Genomic DNA, 20,394 nt, shown 5'->3' with positions numbered 1-20,394 from the left:
GCAGCTGAGGTGTGTGTTATGATGTTGTTCAGCAGCTGAGGTGGGTTATGATGTTCTTCAGCAGTTGAGGTGTGTGTATGATGAGGATCCCCAGAAGCTGATGTGTGTATTATGAGGTTCTGTAGCAGCTGATGTGTGTATTTATGAGGTATTCCAGTGAAGTGTGAATAATATTTAGTATCAGTATGTGAAATCTCACTAAAATTTTCAGCATTTACTGTATAAATAAATATATTCTTGGGGACATCCACCACATTTTTTGCCAGGAGAGAAGATTAAATTATTTCTAAACCTGTACGGCCGCAAAATGAGACTGCAGATATGTTTGTTGCTGCTAATATTAAGTCTTTTTTTTTCAAAACTGTAAGGTGTAGCGGTATTATTTGGGCCTCATACAGCATTATCATTGGTAATCTTGTTTTTTGCATTGTTACTACTCTTAATATTAGTCTGTGGAGGTAATTTTAATAACTGTACTGAGGTAAAATTTGCTACTGGCACAGGTCAAAACTAATTTTTGTTTTTTATCTGTGTGATGGTAGTTTTTGTCTTTTTATTGCAGTAATGATGGTTACAGGGGCAGGGGGGCCCCGTTAGGAATTTTGTCCTGGGCCCAGAGGTCTCTAGTTACACCGCTGCATAAAGGGGTCTTCCTATTTATAACATACACATAGAAAATTACTTTTCTCAGTGATCTCAGGACACAGCCAAAGCAGATGTCTCTGCTTACTGTACTCAGTAGTAAGATGTATTGCAGTGTCTGACCTGTGAGACCAATAACCAATGGTAGCACTGGTGATTATGTAATGTTAAAATGATTAATTTCTGAAAGAAAAAAATTTTATCACGGTATCAGAAGCTCAAGTAAAATCAGCAGCGCTGAAGACATATTCCCTTACATGGAACTTAAAATGCTTAAAATGGATTCAATATTAATGATTTGACCAGCAGGGCACTGGTGCCACCATGTGACCATATTCTGTATGACATAAACCTTAAACTGAGACAAAACCTAGTCTGTGGATCAAATGTGGAATCCATAGTTGATTTCAAGGGTGAGTTTAGACACAAGAAGATTTTTTTTTTTTTTGTGTCATGCCTATCAGTTTGAAGAATTGAGTTTTTGCTATGGATTTAATTTTTTTGCTGTGAAAAAACTAAACTAACTGACAAAGGAAAGTTGATGAATCAATACGGAAACCTATAATAGTTACATCTAAGCCAACATGTTGGCAGCAAACACCCACCTTGTATAGATAGGAGTCATACAATCATGCTCCTTTGTGTACAGAACTTCATGCTTAGTTGTTACAGTTCTGATATATTGCCGCTGCATTTGACAATCAGATGTCTTTAGCATCTTACAGCACATCTCCACACGGTGCCCATAAAATACCACAGTCATTTAAAGTGTTCCCCAAACAACAATACTCCTCTCCTAAATAATATGTACTCCTGACCACAGAACTGACCACTCTGTTTCACTTACTATATCTAAATACCCCAACTAAACAACTGACCATGCCATGCCACTAGATATAGGTATGCATTTAACATACACATCACCCTTTCATAAATTATTAAAAACAAATAATTCCCCTGAATACATTATAAGAATACCCCTGAAAAACTATACTGTCCTACTAAATTGATATATGAGTACTAAAGCAATGGGTCATAGTGCTAAGAAAATGGGGTCCCAGTGATAAAAAAAACCCCCAGTGATTAGGCACTTACTGTATTCCCTATTCTGTGGATAGGGCATGTGTACTTAGTGGGTAACCCCATTTAAGGATACTGTAAGGTTTCAATTTTATGTTATGAGACGCCATCTTACCTGTTTTCAGCTGCTTCAGAGATTTGAAAGAGTTATGGGGCAGATTATTAGAGGTTTGAATTGAGGGATCAACTAGAGGGTGCTGAGAATCATTTGTTGACATTATTTAGATAAAAAGGTCAGCCAAATTTAACATTTACTTACAGAATATTCCGGAAGCTTTATCTATGTTTGATCCTAAGTGGGGTAGACTCATTTGAAGGATGTCTAGTGTCATGTGATCTCATTATTTAACTCCAGAGACATAGCAAAAATTCAATGAAATACATCAATGTCTAAAAATACTTGTGGAAATCTCTGGTGAGAGCGGCCCGGGCTTCAGTATGAGATCAGTATGAGATAATCACCATGAAATCTTCTCAGGGAAAACCACACTTTTATCACTTCTCAGATCACAACGCAGAGCGGAGCAAGAGGTCAGTTTGGTTTATTTTTGAAGAGATAAAAAGTGAAAATAATCATTAAACGGCCAATGACAACTCTCTGATGTTCTGATCTGAAGCCATGACTGAAGGGCTTTCTGTGCCTTCTTATATACATGCGGTAAATGAGTGGTATAGGAAATCAGATGTATCTTTATAGATTTGTTTGTAAGCAGCTAATTGCCAGCGTATAGTCAGTCACTATAATATGTGTTTAATAATAGAGCCTGTGACGAGAAAAAACACTGTGGTTGGGCTATGAAATGCCTTAAACATATTCCGCAACTAATAAACTATCATAAGTCAAAGTCTTGTGCTCCCCTGGACTGTGACAAATGTGACTGAACATGCCAGGCGCCCGGCAGCTGAAATCAGCCAATTAAAACTTCAAATAAAACAGCAGTAATTAGACTATGAGGTCCAAGACCAGCTACAATCCATCATCAAGGGATATTTCCAATCAATAGGCTACATCCAAACAGAAGGAGAGATCCAAGTTTAGACTCAAGAGGGGAAAACCGATGATCACACAAGGTAATGATTCACAGAGATAGTTGCTGCTTGCAATTATACAATAAATTGCATGTGAGGCCCAATTCACTATCCATAAGGTTCTTCATTTGTTTCCTTCAGTTATTGTCAGCCAAAACCAGTGGTGATCCACACATAACAGGTGAAAGTCTCTCCAGCAACTCTACAGAAAGATAAGGTGTAATGAAAAGATCCCTATTTGTACTTATGTTTGTTCGACCACACCTAGTTCTGGCTCACAAAAAATGGAGGAAACTGAAGGAAATAAGACCTAATGGAGATGTCAACTGAGCCTTAGTGCTCATACACATAAGCGCTGACGATATTTTCTGCAGCTAACACAAGTTCACATTCATTTCTTTATGCCCATAGCAAAATATATAAAGCAAATGATAAAGCATATCCTATTCCTGATTTTGTTTAAAGAACAACTATAAAGTATAAAAACTTTTGCCTAACTCTGCACTCATTGCCTATCAGCCATTTGCTCATCCAGGGGTTTTATCTTGTGCCCCTGGCTGCCTTTGTTTGGTTGGTTGCAATGGGAATCCATGTCTAGATGGTGGAGATGAGTAGAGGGTGGGTGGATATTGTTGGGAGGGGCCCTAGGAGATGTGGGAGTAGCCTGCTCAGTGCAGGAGAATATCAATCCCGGCAGTATGTAAAAAAACTCTAGGACCTTGAGTGATATCACATGCTTCAGATCATCCAATAACAAACATGCTGCAGTTTTCATACATCCCCAGGAAAGGTATGTAGCAGAGCTGTTTGTGATCGTGCAGAATTGTGTATGTATGAAAGCTTGAATGCATGCACAAATCAAGAAAGAGCTCACGCTACTCATCAATTCCAATGAATGGCATTATTCTGCATACACAGAACAGTGTATATACAGTGCAACCTCTTTTCACAGGAAAGGGGTAGTCTTCAGATAGGGGGGCATCTTCCATAGAGTATAATGGCCAAAAAATTAGTGATTGAATAACAAAACAGTCTTTTAGGGAGGGGGTTCCCTCAAAGAGCTGGTCTTTTGGAGAGATTGTGTTATGTGTACATTATATATAATATATAATGATCATACAGTAATCTACTACACCACAAAGAAAAAGATACATTTAAACATGTCCAACTACACCATAAAACCCTTATATAGGAATAAAAAGATGAATACATGGCAATATCATTTATTCATCTTGTCATGTATTCATCTTTTTATTTCTATATAAGTGTTTTATGGAGTAGTTGGACATGTTTTAATATATTTTGATGATCATTACTATGATGCAGAGCTCCAGTGCTCTGTGCTGTCATCTGTGTGTTCCCTGACTTGCTCTGCAAATTAGGGGGGCAGCAGGCCCCCCTAATTTGTCGCATGGAAGCCAGCGCAGCTGCACCAAAAATGATCGTGTGCGACACCATCACAGTGTAGACACCTGTTAAATACCTGTCAAAGCCGTGCAAACACCAACGAAAGTGCGATCAGCAACCCTTAGTAAATAAGCCCCTATATCTCATCATATGATAAAGTCAGAAGCATGATATAGGTATTGTTGGAATTGTTGTCAAAGGCTTTCTCCAGAGTGGGACTCCCTTGCCAAAGACTCATTGGATGCCAACAATGGTCCATGAAGCTTTTGTTTGAAGTACATATAAATGCATGCATGTTGTGTGCATGTAGGCAGTTGAAGGAGTAGAGAATTAATTAATGCAAGATGGCAGTCAAAGTGTAAGCTGTATTTTAGCTTAGGCACTGTGTGCTTCTTTTATAAAAACTTTAATTCTTCATCAGGAAGAGATTTATTATTATTATAGTATTTATTATATACTATAATCTGTACATGAAAATGAACAGAGGAAACTATACAACAATGTTCAAGAAATATATACAAAATATACAGAAAGGTGCAATATGGTCATTGCTACATTTCAAACAGTATTCAGCACCTAAAAGGACTATGAATGGATAATCTATTAAAGGGGCAAGTTCATATATCACACATAGGATGAATCTTCAGATCTTGTGGCCTTCAGAAAGTAAGATGTTCACTAATCATTCCGATAAAACCAATTCCTGTTCAGTTGCTCTGTCCACAGCCTCAAAAGTATGTCAGATTGTGAATAACCTTGTGTTGAAGAAGCTTTTTTATCACCATAGCTTCTAGTGGAACTTTATGTTCTGATCTCTAGGAAAACAATCATATACTATAAACACAGCAAATAACTTGCTATAAAACTCCCTCTAATTTCTATAGAGAATTCTATAATGCCAACCTTTTGTACAAAAATATAACTACTATAACACCCCCACTCAGTTTATGAATACACCTACTATGATTCTGAGTCGTAACTACAGCCGTGGCAGCTGTTCTGGGACCCGGGAGCTTCACAGCGCTCACAGACTGGTGAGATGACATTAGAGGGAGTAGCCATGGGGGCTATGCCTGCCAGTATGGGTGCAGAGGGCAACATCAGTGGGAGCAGTGGCGTAACTAGAGTCCTCAGGGGTCCAGGGCAAAATTCCCAACAGGGCCCCCCCCCCCGGTATGCATAAAAACATTGAACGCCATCCACCAGTAGCCGTAATTAATGTCCCCCATAGGTAAAATACCCCCGAATAGCCATTTCCTACCCCCCCCCCCAATAGAAACAGGGCCCCATATATTTAAGCAAAATAAAAAATATAATTCTTATCTTATTTCTCTCCTCTTCACTCTCTCTCATCTGGGGATTCGGCGCAGGCGACGGCTGATGACGCATCTGCCAGGTTAGGTCCCAGGTCAACGACCTCAACAGACCAGGCGCATGCTGACAAGTCACTAAGCCTGCGTCGGTGTAATCGATGGATGCGATGCATGGGGACGGCGGGTGAGGTGGGTGGGACAGTGGATGAGGTGGGTGGGACGGTGGGCAGATCGGGGGCCCGTTCTCCTTTTTAGAATTGTGACAGCTCCAGGCCCCCTTGATCCAGCGTACAGACCAGATGCAGAACAGTCAGCGCGCTGTAACGAGAAGGCCCGCGGCTGTCACAATTTAAAACATCTGCTGGCTGTGCTGCGCCGAGTTATCAGCGCCGAGTATCAGCCCGGTCTCAGTCGCCACCCCTGCGACCTCGATCGATCGTGGGAGAGGGGGGAGCCATGGGGGCTATGCCTGCCAGTGTGGGTGCTGGGGGCAACTCGTTCGCATGACCGCCCGAATCGCCAACAGTGTATTTGGGTCCGGTCTCCCTGGGATGAATCCCCCCGATGTGTTCCGACTTCAATCTATGGCAAAGCGAGGAAGCAATAAGTTCTCTGCTTTGCCATAGACGATCGGATGTAAACAAAGATGGCAGTGCCCTGCCACTGGCAGCGCAGCATGTGACGTCACAACACCGCAATGTCACAGCGCCGTCTGTAGTCGGGTACCACCATATTTGTTTATTTCCTCTATCCTGACACCGTGATGAAAGGGAAGGAGGTTGGCGCACATTGGGGGAAGGATGGAAGGTGAGTACAATATAATTATTTTTGTTATTTATTATCGTGAGGCTGCATATAGTTAGTTATTATAGGGGATGTATATAATTAATATAGTGGGACTGTTTATAGTTATTATAGGGGGCTGTATATAGTTAATATAGGGACTGTTATAGTTAATATATGGGGTAAATATAGTTATTATAGGGGGTGTATATAGTTATTATAGGGGGACTGTATATAGTTGATATAGGGACTATATATAGTTATTATAGAGGGTTATATGGTTATTAAGGTGGACTGTATATAGTTATTATAAGGGGGACTGTATACAATTATAGATGGTGTATAAAGTTATTATAGGGGGACTGTATATAGTTATTATAGAGGACTGTATGTAGTTAATATAGGGGGACTGTATATAGTTATTATAGGGTTGTATATAGTTATTAAGGCGGACTGTATATAGTTATTATAGGGGTGTATATAGTTATTATAGGGGGGCTGTATATAGTTATTATAGGGGGGCTGTATATAGTGATTGCTGAGGAAGCTGTATATAGCAATTGCTGGGGGAGCTGTATATAGTGATTCCTGGGGGAGCTATATATAGTGAGTCCTGGGGGAGCTGTCTATAGTGATTGCTGTGGGAGCTATATATAGTGATTGCTGGGGGGCTGTATATAGTGATTGCTGGGGGAGCTGTATATAGTGATTGCTGGGGGAGCTGTCTATAGTGATTGCTGGGGGGCTGTATATACTGATTGCTGGGGGGCTGTATATAGTGATTGCTGGGGGAGCTGTATATAGTGGTTGCTGGGAACTGTATAAAGTGATATCTGTATATAGTGATTATTGGGGAGACACTTATAGTATCCCCTGTCCCCTGTCTGGACTACATTCAATGGGGGCTCCCACCAGATTTTTGCGCCCAGGTCCCCCACCGGCCCTGGTCTTGGTCCTTGCTGGTCCTGTGTTGCAGCGGCAATTGATGCCATATTATAATGCACCTATTAGCGTAGGGACCCACTAGAATAAGTGGTTAGTGGGCTTATGCAATACAAAATGTAACTAAAAACCTTGAGTGTAGTCTACCGGCAATAGATGATTGTGTAGTGTATGGATGTGTGGTCCAGTTCTTTTTTTCTCTCCCAATACTGGTAAGTTTATTCCCTATATAGATAGCCGGAGGGTATGTAAGTTTATTATTTTAAGGGAGTCTACTTCTGGACATTTCCAGTAGTGGCCTCCCTTCACTAATAACATGTCCAGAAGTGGCCTCCCCTCACTAATAACATGTTATTAGTGAAGGGAGGCCACTACTGGACATGTTATTAGTGAAGGGAGGCTGCTGCTGGACATACTATTAGTGAAGGGAGGTTGCTACTGGACATGCTATCAGTGAAGGGAGGCTGCTGCTGGACATGTTATAAGTGAAAGGAGGCTGCTGCTGGACATATTATTGGTGAAGGGAGGCTGCTGCTGGACATGTTATTAGTGAAAGGAGGCTACTTCTTCACATGTTATTAGTGAAGGGAGGCCACTACTGGACATGTTATTAGTGAATGGAGGCTGCTGCTGGACATGTTATTAGTGAAGGGAGGCTGCAGCTGGACATGTTATTAGTGAAAGGAGGCTACTTCTTCACATGTTATTAGTGAAGGGAGGCCACTACTGGACATGTTATTAGTGAATGGAGGCTGCTGCTGGACATGTTATTAGTGAGGGGATGTTGGTGCTATGACATGTTATTAGTGAAAGGAGGCTATTTCTTCACGTGTTATTAGTGAAGGGAAGCCACTACTGGACATGTTATTAGTGAATGGAGACTGCTGCTGGACATGTTATTAGTGAGGGGATGTTGGTGCTATGACATTTTATTAGTGAAGGGAGGCCACTGCTGGACATGTTATTAGTGAAGGGAGGTTGCTGCTGGGATATGTTATTAGTGAAGGGAGGCCACTTGTGGGCATTTTATTCAAGAGTATTGGCTGCATTTACCACCCTAGGCTTATACTCTAGTCAATAATTTTCCCCAGTTATTTGTATAAGTATACACCTCGTAAGTGTATGTGCATGTATATATAAATATGTTTGTTTGTGTATGTATGTATGTATGTATCTATTATCTGACGCCTTTTCAATTATTTATGTTTTCCGGATCTGTGTATGCTTATTCATACTTCACCTGATTCAGTGGACTACATGGCAGACCTAGATAAATAAATATATTTCCTAAAAAAAAATTGTGTGTGTGTTTTTTTTAACTTCTTTTCTATTGGCCAACACTAGGATCCAGCCTTAGGAATGGGTGCTGACTATTAGAAAATACCATTACTAAAGCAATTTTTGAGTTAAAAAGATTGTTTTAGGAAATATATTTTATTAAAATAAAAACCTCGAAATAAAACACCCTTGTCAACCACTTTTTAAAAAAATAAATTATCCAGGTCACTGATGTAATCCATCAAAGTATTCACCCACATATATATGTATTTTTATATATACAGGCATACTGGGGGGAAGAGTGGCAGCCGAAAGTTTTCTATGGGGCCCACTTATTCCTAGTTACGCCACTGCCCTTTATTATATTAATGCCCCCTATGTACAACGCTATAACTACTATAATACTTCCCCCTATGTACAGGAATATAACTACTATACTACTGCCCCTATGTACAAGAATATAACTACTATAATACTGCCCCTATGTACAAGAATATAACTACTATAATACTACTCATATGTACAAGAATATAACTACTATAATACTGCCCCCTATGTACAGGAATATAACTACTATAATACTGCCCCCTATGTACAAGAATATAACTACTATAATACTGCCCCCTATGTACAGGAATATAACTACTATAATACTACCCCTATGTACAAGAATATAACTACTATAATATTGCCCCCTATGTACAAGAATATAACTACTATAATACTGCCCCCTATGTACAGGAATATAACTACTATAATATTGCCCCCTATGTACAAGAATATAACTACTATAATACTTCCCCCTATGTACAGGAATATAACTACTATACTACTGCCCCTATGTACAAGAATATAACTACTATAATACTGCCCCTATGTACAAGAATATAACTACTATAATACTACTCATATGTACAAGAATATAACTACTATAATACTGCCCCCTATGTACAGGAATATAACTACTATAATACTGCCCCCTATGTACAAGAATATAACTACTATAATACTGCCCCCTATGTACAGGAATATAACTACTATAATACTACCCCTATGAACAAGAATATAACTACTATAATATTGCCCCCTATGTACAAGAATATAACTACTATAATACTGCCCCCTATGTACAGGAATATAACTACTATAATATTGCCCCCTATGTACAAGAATATAACTACTATAATACTGCCCCCTATGTACAAGAATATAACTACTATAATACTACCCTCTATGTACAAGGATATAACTACTATAATACTTCTCCTATGTTCAACGCTATAACTACTATAATACTACCCTCCATGTACAAGAATATAACTACTATAATACTACCCCCTATGTACAAGAATATAACTACTATAATACTGCCCCCTATGTACAAGAATATAACTACTATAATACTGCCCCCTATGTACAAGAATATAACTACTATAATACTACCCTCTATGTACAAGAATATAACTACTATAATACTGCCCCCTATGTACAAGAATATAACTACTATAATACTGCTCCTATGTACAAGGCTATAACTACTATAATAAGACCCCCTATGTACAAGAAGATTATTATTATAATTGTATTCCTACTGTATGTATAAGAAAGCAACTGCTATAATACTGCCTCTGTATGCAATATTTACCGTATATACTTGAATATAAGCCGACCCAAGTATAAGCCGAGGCCCCTAATTTCACCACAAAAACCCGGTAAAACCAATATTTTTTTACTCGAGTATAAGCCGAGTGTGGGTTTTCAGCACATTTTTTTGTGCTGAAAAACTAGGCTTATACTCAAGTATATAAGGTACCTAAAATAATACTGCCCTCTATGTACAAGAATATATCTACCATAGTTCTGTTTGACTAGTTAAAAAGTTATCAAGTTAAAGATCCCCAACCCATTACTGGAAAGAACCCACTGCATAGAAATGTTATATGAGATTTGTGGCAACCATGAGTCAAAAGCGGATACTTACTGCCATGTTTTTCATGGTCGCTTTATCATAGTAGTGAACGTATTGTGTTTTACTGATAGGTGCTGGATACCCAAATCCTGCAATATGCACCACGTCACAAAAGTGTATAGCAAAGGAGATGGCCATCAGGCCAGTGGTAGGCTTCTGAAATCATACAAGCAGATCAGTTTCTTCCCTTCTCACCAAGAAGCTTCTTATACATCTGCTTTAAGATACTTACTGCTGAGAATTTCTGGGTTTTATTGTCGTAGCTAAGGAGTCTTGTGGCCGCAACTTCCACGAAATATGGGTTCAGAATACGTACATTCTCAGGTTTCACATTCCAGATTACTGGTGGCTTTCTCCAGAAACCATTTGTAATCTGAAAGAATAGAATATAAAGGGGTTTTTTTTTCATCAGACCAGCTCCCTGGGACAGTTATATGTCTATTTTTGGTGCTCTGCTGCCCATCAGATTCATTAAAGTGGCTTTGGCCCTTTAATAAATGTTGTTATGGTCTATTTTCTGTCTGGGATTTTTTTCAAAAACTTTCAAAAAAAGTCTCAAAACACATAAAAAGTCCCAGCACATAGACCAGCAGGTGACTGGAGTAACTGTGGGACTTGTTATGGTTCAATTAAGTTTATTAATCAAACAAACATTGAAACAAACAAAAGTAATAGAATATTATAGCAACAGTGCTATAACCAATTTCCAAAGGAAGGCAGAGACATCAAGTACACAATAGCACAGTCAGGTGATATTGATTTTGCAAAAGTCCCATGTCTTGAATCTGGCTTTGCACAGTCTTCATAGTATCATAGTATATAAGGCTGCAAATCCATCAAGTCCAACCTTTAACAATTGACAAATGTTTTTTCCCCATAATCTCTGATATTTTGCTCTCCAGAAAGGCATCCAGGCCTCTCTAGAACATGTACATGGAGTCCGCCATAACAACCTCCTGCGGCAGAGAGTGCCACAGTCTCACTGCTCTTACAGTAAAGAACCTTTGTCTATGTTGATGATAAAATCGCCTCTCCTCTAGGTATAGAGGATGCCCCTTATCCTGGTCACAGGCCTAGGTATAAAAAGATCTTTGGAGGGATCCTTTTACTGCAGATATTTGCACATTGTAATAATGTCTTCCCTCATAATCCTAAATTTTGTAATCTGTCATTGTATTCTAGTCCCCCCATTCCCCTAATAATCTTGGTTGCTCTCCTCTGCACCCATTCCAGTTCTAATATGTCCTTTTTATACACAGATGCCCAAAACTGTAAACAATATTCCATACGTGGTCTGACCAGGGATTTGTATAAGGGCAAAAGTATGTCCTTATCATGAGAATCTATTCCTCTCTTGATACATCCAATAATTGTACTTGCTTTATTAGCAGAGTCCTGGCACTGGTCACTAAAATTAAGTTTACCATCCACCAATACCCCCAAGTCTTTTTCTGCCAAGGTTTTACCAAGTAATTGACTGTTTCAAACATAATTGTTTACAATTAATTTTTATTTTATGGCCCAAGTGCATAACTTTACATTTATCTACATTAAATCTTATCAACCATTTCTCAGCCCATTCCTCCAGCTTCCAGAAATCCTTGTAATTCTATACTAACGACCTCGGTATTAATTACTTTACACAACTTAGTATCATTTGCAAATATTGAAAGTTAACTGTGTAAACCTACTACACGGTTATTAATAAAAATATTAAAAAGAAGTGGCCCCAATACTGACCCCTGTGGCACTCCACTGGTGATATCAACCCAATCTGAGAATGTGCCATTAATGACCACCCTCTGTTTTCTATCACTAAGCCAATTACTTACCCAAATACACAGATTTTATCCTATTCCCAGCAGTCTCATTTTATGTACCAACTGTATCAAACACCTTGGAAAAGCCCAGATCTACAACATCCACAGCCTTCCCCAGGTCCAGTCTGGAACTTACCTTCTCATAGTAGGCAATCAGATTAGTGTGACAGGACTGATCCCTCATAAACCAATGCTGATACTGGGTTATAGGGTTATGTACTGTGAGAATCTGCAGGATAGCATCTCTAACAGTAGTTCTATATTTACACCAGATTATTGAAGAGGTGTAAATAGTCCTTTGAGACTTTTACGTATAACAGAGCCTTCATCCTCTACAACCTATTTTAAGCTTCCATCTTTGTAAGAATCTTCATTATACAAGCTTATCTGGGAAGTTAATTGTATAATGATATTATTATGTGTAGGCACTGTATGGTATCATTATTCTTACATTGATTTGCATGTTTTTTGTGTGGTCCATCTTATTCCATTGCTGCATTTTCACCTCTGTAAACAATATATAATTTGTAATCTTATTTTTTGTTCAAAATTTACAACAGATGTTGTTTTATAAAATGGATATATCACCACTTTTGCATTATGGCCCACTTTATATAAAAGTTCTCTCATTGACCATAAAGGGGGGCAAGATTTATGGATGCAGGTATGTGGGGTGGAGTTGGTTTGGTATTTGACCGTGACACACAAAGGTCAGTCATCACAGCAGAAGATCAATTCTCCTAATGTGTCAGATCAGTAGGCGAAATTAAAAAGCAATCCCCAAGCATCCACGTAGCAGGTCATTGACAGGGTCTTGTACTAAACTTATCAGTGCTCTCAGATAACATAACGCACCCTTTTCTCATTATTCAGAATAGTTTTCAGCCATTTTACATCGTTACTCTTGAACGCCACCAGCACCATCAGTGTCTTCGGATCGTTATCCAAATTCAGACTGAAGTGAGCAGATTCTGGGTAGAACAACCTTATTGAGGTCTTATCGCCCACATCTTTCTCATAATTATGGACAGGTGCATTGTTCAACCTGTAGAGAAACTATAACGATCAGAACATAGGCCCTCTTGTCACTGCTCCTAAGTCCATAATTGTAACAAAAACAGCAAGAGGCCCAATATAAATATCCACTCACCTGATGATCACGTCATATTTATTGATGACCTCTCCCAATGAACTGTTTTTCATGCGGTAGCCATTTCCGACTACTACACAGCGGCGACACTGCAGCCTGAGAAAGGAATATAATATAGTTGAAGATAATAGATTTATATTTTTTCAAGAGCTGCAGGAAAAATATGGGCTAAATAACAGTGAAGGTGGGAATTTTTAACAAACAGTTGGAGATTCCTACTGAAATATTATAAACCAATATTAGCAGCTACATGGTCATCAGATAAAAATCAGATGGCAGAGAATTAGATTGAAGAAGTGGGGATAATAACAGAAAGAACTGGGACAACTGTTTGTAACAAAATTTCAAATATAATACACAATCTGGTGAAACGGCTGGCTCAACTTTTTTTACTCCATAGGATTAATTACACCCCCAAAAAAGTTGGCAAAGTTTGGTAAGGGAGAAACATTTACAATTGGTACAGAAAGTATTCAAACCCCTTAAATTGTTTAATTGCAGCCAATTGGTAAGGCCAAAAAAGTAAATTTCTTTTTGCTAATTGATGTACACGTTGCACCCCAGGAAAAACTGAAATATTACGTAGTCATAAGTATTCAGACCCTTTGCTGTGACCCTCATTTACCTCACATGTCCATTTCCTTCTGATCCTCCTTGACATGGTTGTACTCCATCATGCAATGCAGTTCAGCTGTGTTTTAACTGATTCGACTTGATGAGGAAAGGCATACACCTGTCTATATAAGACCTCACCACTTACAGTGTATGTCAGACCACATGAGAATTATGAGGCCTAAGGAACTGCCCAAGGAGCTCAGAGACAAAATTGTGGCATAGCACAGATCTGGCAAGGTTTCTGCAGCACTTAACGTTCCTAAGAGCACAGTGCCCTCCATAATCCTAAAATGGAAGATTTTTGGGACAACCGAAACTCTTCCTCCACCTGGCCGTCCAGTCAAACTAAGCAATTGCATAAGAAGAACCTTGGTGAGATAGGTAAATAGGAACCAAAGGATCACTGTGGCATAGCTCCAGAGATGTAGTATGGAGATGGGAGATCAGTGCAGCCCTCCACCAGTCGGATCTTTATGGCTTTATGCCGATGGAAGCCTCGATGCAAGACATCTGAAAGCCACATACAGTTAGCAAAAAAGACATGAAGGACTCCCTATGAAAAATAAGATTCTCTGGTCTAATGAGACGAAGTTTGAACTCTTTGGTGTCAATTCTAAGCAAAATGTGTGGAGAAAACCAGGCAATGCTTATAACCTGCCAAATACAATCCCAAAAGTGACACATGGTAGTAGCAGCATAATGCTACATGCATCATGTTTTTCAGCTGCAAGGACAGGACGACTGGTTGCAATTCAAGAAAAGTTGAATGCGGCTCAGTAAAGAGATATGGATGAAAACCGCTTCCAGAGAGCTCTGGACCTCAGACTGGGCCAAAGGTTCAACTTCCAACAAAACAATGACCCTAAACACACAGATAAGATAACAAAACAGTGTCTTTGAACAACTCTGTGACCATTCATGACTGCCCCAGACCTGACCTAAAAAACTTGTTGCATCATTCCCAAAAAGTCTACTTATGACCATGTGATATTTCAGCAAAAATATCTACATTTCTGTTTTTTCTGCCAAGATCGGGTGCAGAGTGTATATTAATGAGCAAAAAAAAGAACTTGTTCTTACCAATTGGCTGCAATGAAAAATTTAAAGGGGCCTGAATACTTTCCACAACCACTATGCAATCAGAGGTTTACCGATCACGGTTACAGGGGGTGATACTGTGACCAGGCCCCTGGAAGAGAAGGGCCCAGGCCATAGCAGTCACATCTGCCTAGCATGCAGCAGTATATATCGACCCGTTACAGTCAAGGCCCCAGTCCTCCTGTAGTGAGTATGCTGTTTGGTGTCAATAGCTGGTGGCTGCGGTGGGTGGTAGTTTGCGGCAGAAGCCGGTGGGTGGAGCGGGTGCCTGCAATAGCTGGTGAGTGTTGGGCGGCGATAGCTGTTTGGTGGGGTGGTTGGGGTTGCTGCGATAGCTCGCGGGTGGGGCGGCCGCTGACCATAGCTGATGGGTGAGGTGCAGGGTTGGATTGGCCATAAGACCCACCGGGAGAAATCCTGGTGGCCCGATGGGGCCAATCGAAAATAAAAAAAATGTACTCCCCTTTCCAACGCTCCCCCGCAGCTCTGCTTATGTAGTCCGGCCGACAGTGACAGCTCCATGCTCGCTGGCAGGCGCACAGACTATGATGTCAGCAAGTGGGTGGCATCATAGTTTGTGAGCCGCTGCCACACACTGAGCTGGCACTACTGGACAGATTGAATGCATCAGATAGCGGAGCTATGGGGGAGCATCAGAAAGTTGAGTACATTGTTTATTATTTTAATGTGCTGGCTGTATAATGAGGGGGGGCAGGCTGGCTGTATACTGGGGGGCAGACTGTCTGGCTCTATACTGGGGGGCAGGCTGGATAACTGTATACTGGGGGACAGGTGGGCTGGCTGTATACTGGAAGGGTGGGGGGCTGGCAGGCTCTATACAGGGGGGCAGGCTGACTGACTGTATACTGGGGGCTCAGGATGGCTGGCTGTATACTGGGGGGCAGGCTGGCTGAATACAGGGGGGAAGGGTGACTGGCTGCATACAGGGGGCTAGGTTGGCTGTATACTGGGGTGGCTGGCTGCATACCGGGGGCTACGTTGGCTGTATACTGGGGAGGTTGGCTGTATACTGAGGGCGTAGGCTGCTTATATTGTGGGGAGGGGCTGGCTGTATACTAGGGGGACTGGATGGCTGTATACAGGGGAAATGGCTGGCTGTATACAGTGGGGGCTGGCTGTATACTGGGGGGAATGGCTGGCTGTATACTGGGGGGGGTGGCTGGTTATATACTGGGGGGGCTGGCTGGTTATATACTGGGGGGGTTGGCTGGCTATATAATGGGGGCAGGCTAGTTAAATACTGGGGAGGAGCTGGCTGGCCATTTACTGGGGAGGGGCTGGATGGCTATTTACTGGGGAGGGGTTGGTTGGGGTTGGGGAGTATTATAGTAATTACTTGGAGCAAAAAACAGACACAAAAGTAGAGATGGGAAATCCAGCATCCAAAAAAATGTAACAGGAAAACCGTGTTAAAACATAGTCAGAAATTGAATCTTCTTCTTTTAAAAAATATGTATAGTGAAAAACATGGAGACACAAAACACCCAAAAAACACGAGACAAAAAATTGGCAGAGGTAACGCGTTTCGGACTGTTACATCTTAGTCCTCAGTCATACCTGCCCTGCTCTAGCAGCTTGTAGTTTAAGTAATGGAAGATTCAGAGTCAGCTAGTGGGTTTTCGGCATGGAAATGACATGCACAGTAAAAGATGTGTGATTGGCTCCCTAACCTGCAAACTACAGGTAGTGGAAAAACAGTGTGATTTTACTTGTTTTAAAGTATAATAAGTCCTGTAGTTTAATCCCTTTGACAAACGAGTATCTAAACTTAGAATACAAAATGCTTCTATGGATAGAAGTAATTTTTTCCAGTCGCCACCTCTATTGGGGCATGCGACTTGCTCTAAGGCTGTAACTGACATTCCATTCATTGATACTGCATGAATTTCTTTAAAATGTCTGGAAATGTCTGATAAATTGCGTGTACTGGTGACTGTGTTAGGGTTGGCACCAGTTATATGTTCGCTAATACGGTCTTTTAGCTTTCTGACCGTGCATCCTACATATGGCAACAAGAATTTAGAGCAATGTATTAAGTATACCAAATGAGACAATTCACAGGTCATGTATGTTCTGATACTGCACGTCATGTTACTACTAATCAGTACAGTATCAGAACATATATGAACTGTGAATCATGGAAATCAAGGAAATCTACCATAAAAATCCATGATAAACCAGGGACACTTACTCATAAATCCAGGCACTGTGACTGTGGTAATCTTCTTTTATTTGTTATACATGTCCTCCTTTCTTTGAAAATCAACTTTTATAATTTTATAAATTTTATAATCATGTTAATGAGTCTGAAAGGCTCTGGTGAGCGTTTCCAGAGCCCTTCAGTTGTGTAGATTCACAGGCTGCTACAATGAGCAAAGCAGGCTCATAGATAACAAATATAAAAAGATTACCACAGTCAGATTGCATGAATCTATGAATAAGTGCCCTTTTATCATGATGGTTTTTGATGCTAGATTTTCTTTAAGAAATGGTCAGTGAAAAACTGACATTTTTCATCAGAGTGGAATCAGTTTTCATTCAGAGTTTGCTCATTGTCTCAGTTTTACGCGTTTTCAATGCAATTTCAATGCGTCCTTAACTTGCAGATATCGCACGTGATAAGGATCAGTGAAAAAGTTATTGATGCATCTCCATAGACTTGTATGGTGCGTTTTTCATGCGCAAGACTTGCAAAAGTAGAGCATGCTGAGATTTAAATGTAAAAAAACTGTGCGTGTGTGCATGAAAAAGAATGCAAGTCTAAAAAAATCCCCATCGATTACAATGGGTCAGAGTGCAATGCAAGTTCTGCGCATCAAAAGCACACGCATGAAAAATGCAAGTATGAAGGGGGCCTTACAAAGGCTAACTAATTATATTATTCTAGCTGAAAGCATTTCAAAGGCAACAGTCAAAGCCAACACACAGGTAGAAGTAGGGGATAGGAATATTTGGGGTTATTTATCATACGCCTGCCCTCATGCCTCGGCCTCTTGATGTGTCCGGCGGGGTCCTCTGCAGTGCTTATCTTTACACCAGGATCTGCCTGCGGGCTGTAGCGAGTGGCTGTAGCGACAGGAGGGCCACACACTGGTCCACTCCCCGCCGGTGGGGCAGAAGCCGTAATAAATGTCACATACATCCCCCACAACAATAATATAATGAAGTATTAATATGTAATTAATATTATGTTATATTAATATAATTGTAATGAAGATTGAATATACGAATTGAATGTTTTGAATAATAATTAAAAAATACATTGGCCTATAGACCTGAATGTAGATGGATGCAGATGATCAGATCATATTGTAATTCCTTCCTATGAATTTGGCTGCAGTTTGTATCTCTTGATAGAACAGAATAATAAACAGAATTTTATGGTACCCCCTGAAAGTAGTAATTGCCCAATGCTATCACTAGAGGGCAGCCAAGACTAGATGATCTGCTGCACATTGCTACCAAGTTCCTTTACCATCAGTTACAGTCACAGGCTTAAACTTGGATGACAAGGGAGACGTCTTTAACTTAGACAAAGGGTGCAGGAAGTGCAAAGTGGAAGTGTTGATCTGTATATTACTATGGAGCTGTGTGTTTCACTTCTCCACAGCTTTTATATATATTTATTTTGTAATTTATTTATTTGTATTATTTGTGTCTCTGATATTATGATGTATGTTGTCCCTGTGGTATGACATCTGGCGTTTCATTATTGATCACTGTCAGTATCTTCTCTGTACTGTGGCATAACTGTGTGTATAATCCCTGTACTGTGACATCACTGTGTATCCCTGCACTGTGACATCACTGTGTGTATACTATCATTGTACAGTGACATCACTGCGTGCATTATCTCTGTATTGAAATATTCACTGGAAAAGAAAAAAAGAATACATAACGTGTGTGTGCCATGTTTTCTGATTGGATACGGATTGGATTGAGAATACCACATTGAGCACCACTACTTCAAGAGTGTGAAGTTTCTACTGTTCTAGATACCTTGGGGCAGATTTACTTACCCGGTCCTGTCACGATCCCCGAGGTGCATTCTACGACGAGCATGAAGTCCGGCCCAATTCTTCAAGATCGTGTGTCCATTTTCCTGCATGTGTCACTTCCCAGCTGAGGTCTGCCGGAGTTCACCTTCTTCTTCCCGGTGCATGTGAGTGCATTGTCTTGCGACACAATTGGAATTGTAAATCCTGCGCTTAGTCCGAATCAGTCGGGTTGTCCATTGGCCGCGCCCCCGAGTTGTGTCGCATCCAAATTCGATCGCGTGTGCCAAAAACCCCACTTAAATGCATCGCAAATAGGAAATAGTCGGGAAACCCGACGAAAATGCGCCGTGCGGACCCTTAGTAAATGTACCCCCTTACTGTGACATTGCTGTGTATATATTTGCCCTGTGCTGTGACATCACTGTGTGCAGCATCCTTTTATTGTGATATCACATTGTGGATTATCTAAGCCTTTGAAATATTCTCCTGAAAGCGTCATAGTGTAATTGGGGCCCTATTGTAAGTTGGCTGTGGGTCCCAAGGTTACTACTAGTGCCTCAAATATAAAGATTTATTTATTTATTTTATTTTGGGTACATAGCTTTAATGGTAGCAAATTATAATATGAGGCTTCTTGGAGGTGGACATGACCACAAAAACAAAAAGTTAGAGATAGTTGGCTTTTGGGGGACATTTAAGCAACTTACACATTTTAAAAAATAAAAAGTTCACACTGCAATGAAATAATATCATAAAAGTTAAAGCATTTATTGCCAATTTCCTTATCTCATACTATCTATTGAAAGAAAAGCAAACAACAGGTGTGGGTAAACCCCCCAGAAATGTCTCAATAACTTGTCATGTGCCTTGAGCAGTGATCACAACTTGATGTTGTCTCATACTGTGTTTCATTCAACTAACTGTCTGCTCTTCATGAGGGCAGCCTTCAGGTTATTGAGGCTCTGGGGTATAGATGTACAATCCTCTACACTGCATCTCAGCTGATCCCAAAGGTTTTCAATGGGATTCTTGTCTGGAGAAAGTGCAGGCCACTCCATTTGAGGTAGCCCAGTCTCCAGTTGTCATTCACTAATGATGTGACCTAATGATGAGCTGGAAAATTGTTGTCTATGAAGATAAAATTAGGCCGGTGTTCTTTTTACAGGGACACAATGACCGGATTAATGATGTTATTCAAGTATTATGAGCTTGCCACTGTACTGTTTAAAAAGTGTTGGGCAGTTCGGTA

The 20,394-nt window shown here is 40.3% G+C and overlaps 1 protein-coding gene across 1 annotated transcript in view; it reads right to left on the bottom strand.

Moving 5' to 3' along the window:
• Positions 1 to 4,670: 4,670 nt before the first annotated feature.
• The window catches only part of LOC140135333 (CMP-N-acetylneuraminate-beta-galactosamide-alpha-2,3-sialyltransferase 4-like), a 45,792-nt gene continuing 30,068 nt past the window's right edge, over positions 4,671 to 20,394 (bottom strand). Inside the window, exons 7-11 of the mRNA XM_072156681.1 lie at positions 13,414 to 13,509; positions 13,119 to 13,308; positions 10,676 to 10,816; positions 10,456 to 10,599; positions 4,671 to 4,973 (exon numbers count right to left, since the gene is read on the bottom strand). Coding sequence (XP_072012782.1) covers positions 4,887 to 4,973; positions 10,456 to 10,599; positions 10,676 to 10,816; positions 13,119 to 13,308; positions 13,414 to 13,509 — 658 coding nt within the window. The 3' untranslated portion in view covers positions 4,671 to 4,886. The remainder of the gene's footprint in view (positions 4,974 to 10,455; positions 10,600 to 10,675; positions 10,817 to 13,118; positions 13,309 to 13,413; positions 13,510 to 20,394) is intronic.

Source organism: Engystomops pustulosus, chromosome 6 (assembly GCF_040894005.1).
Source record: "Engystomops pustulosus chromosome 6, aEngPut4.maternal, whole genome shotgun sequence".
Taxonomy (NCBI): Eukaryota; Metazoa; Chordata; class Amphibia; order Anura; family Leptodactylidae; genus Engystomops; species Engystomops pustulosus.
This window is presented reverse-complemented; position numbering and strand designations above follow the sequence as displayed.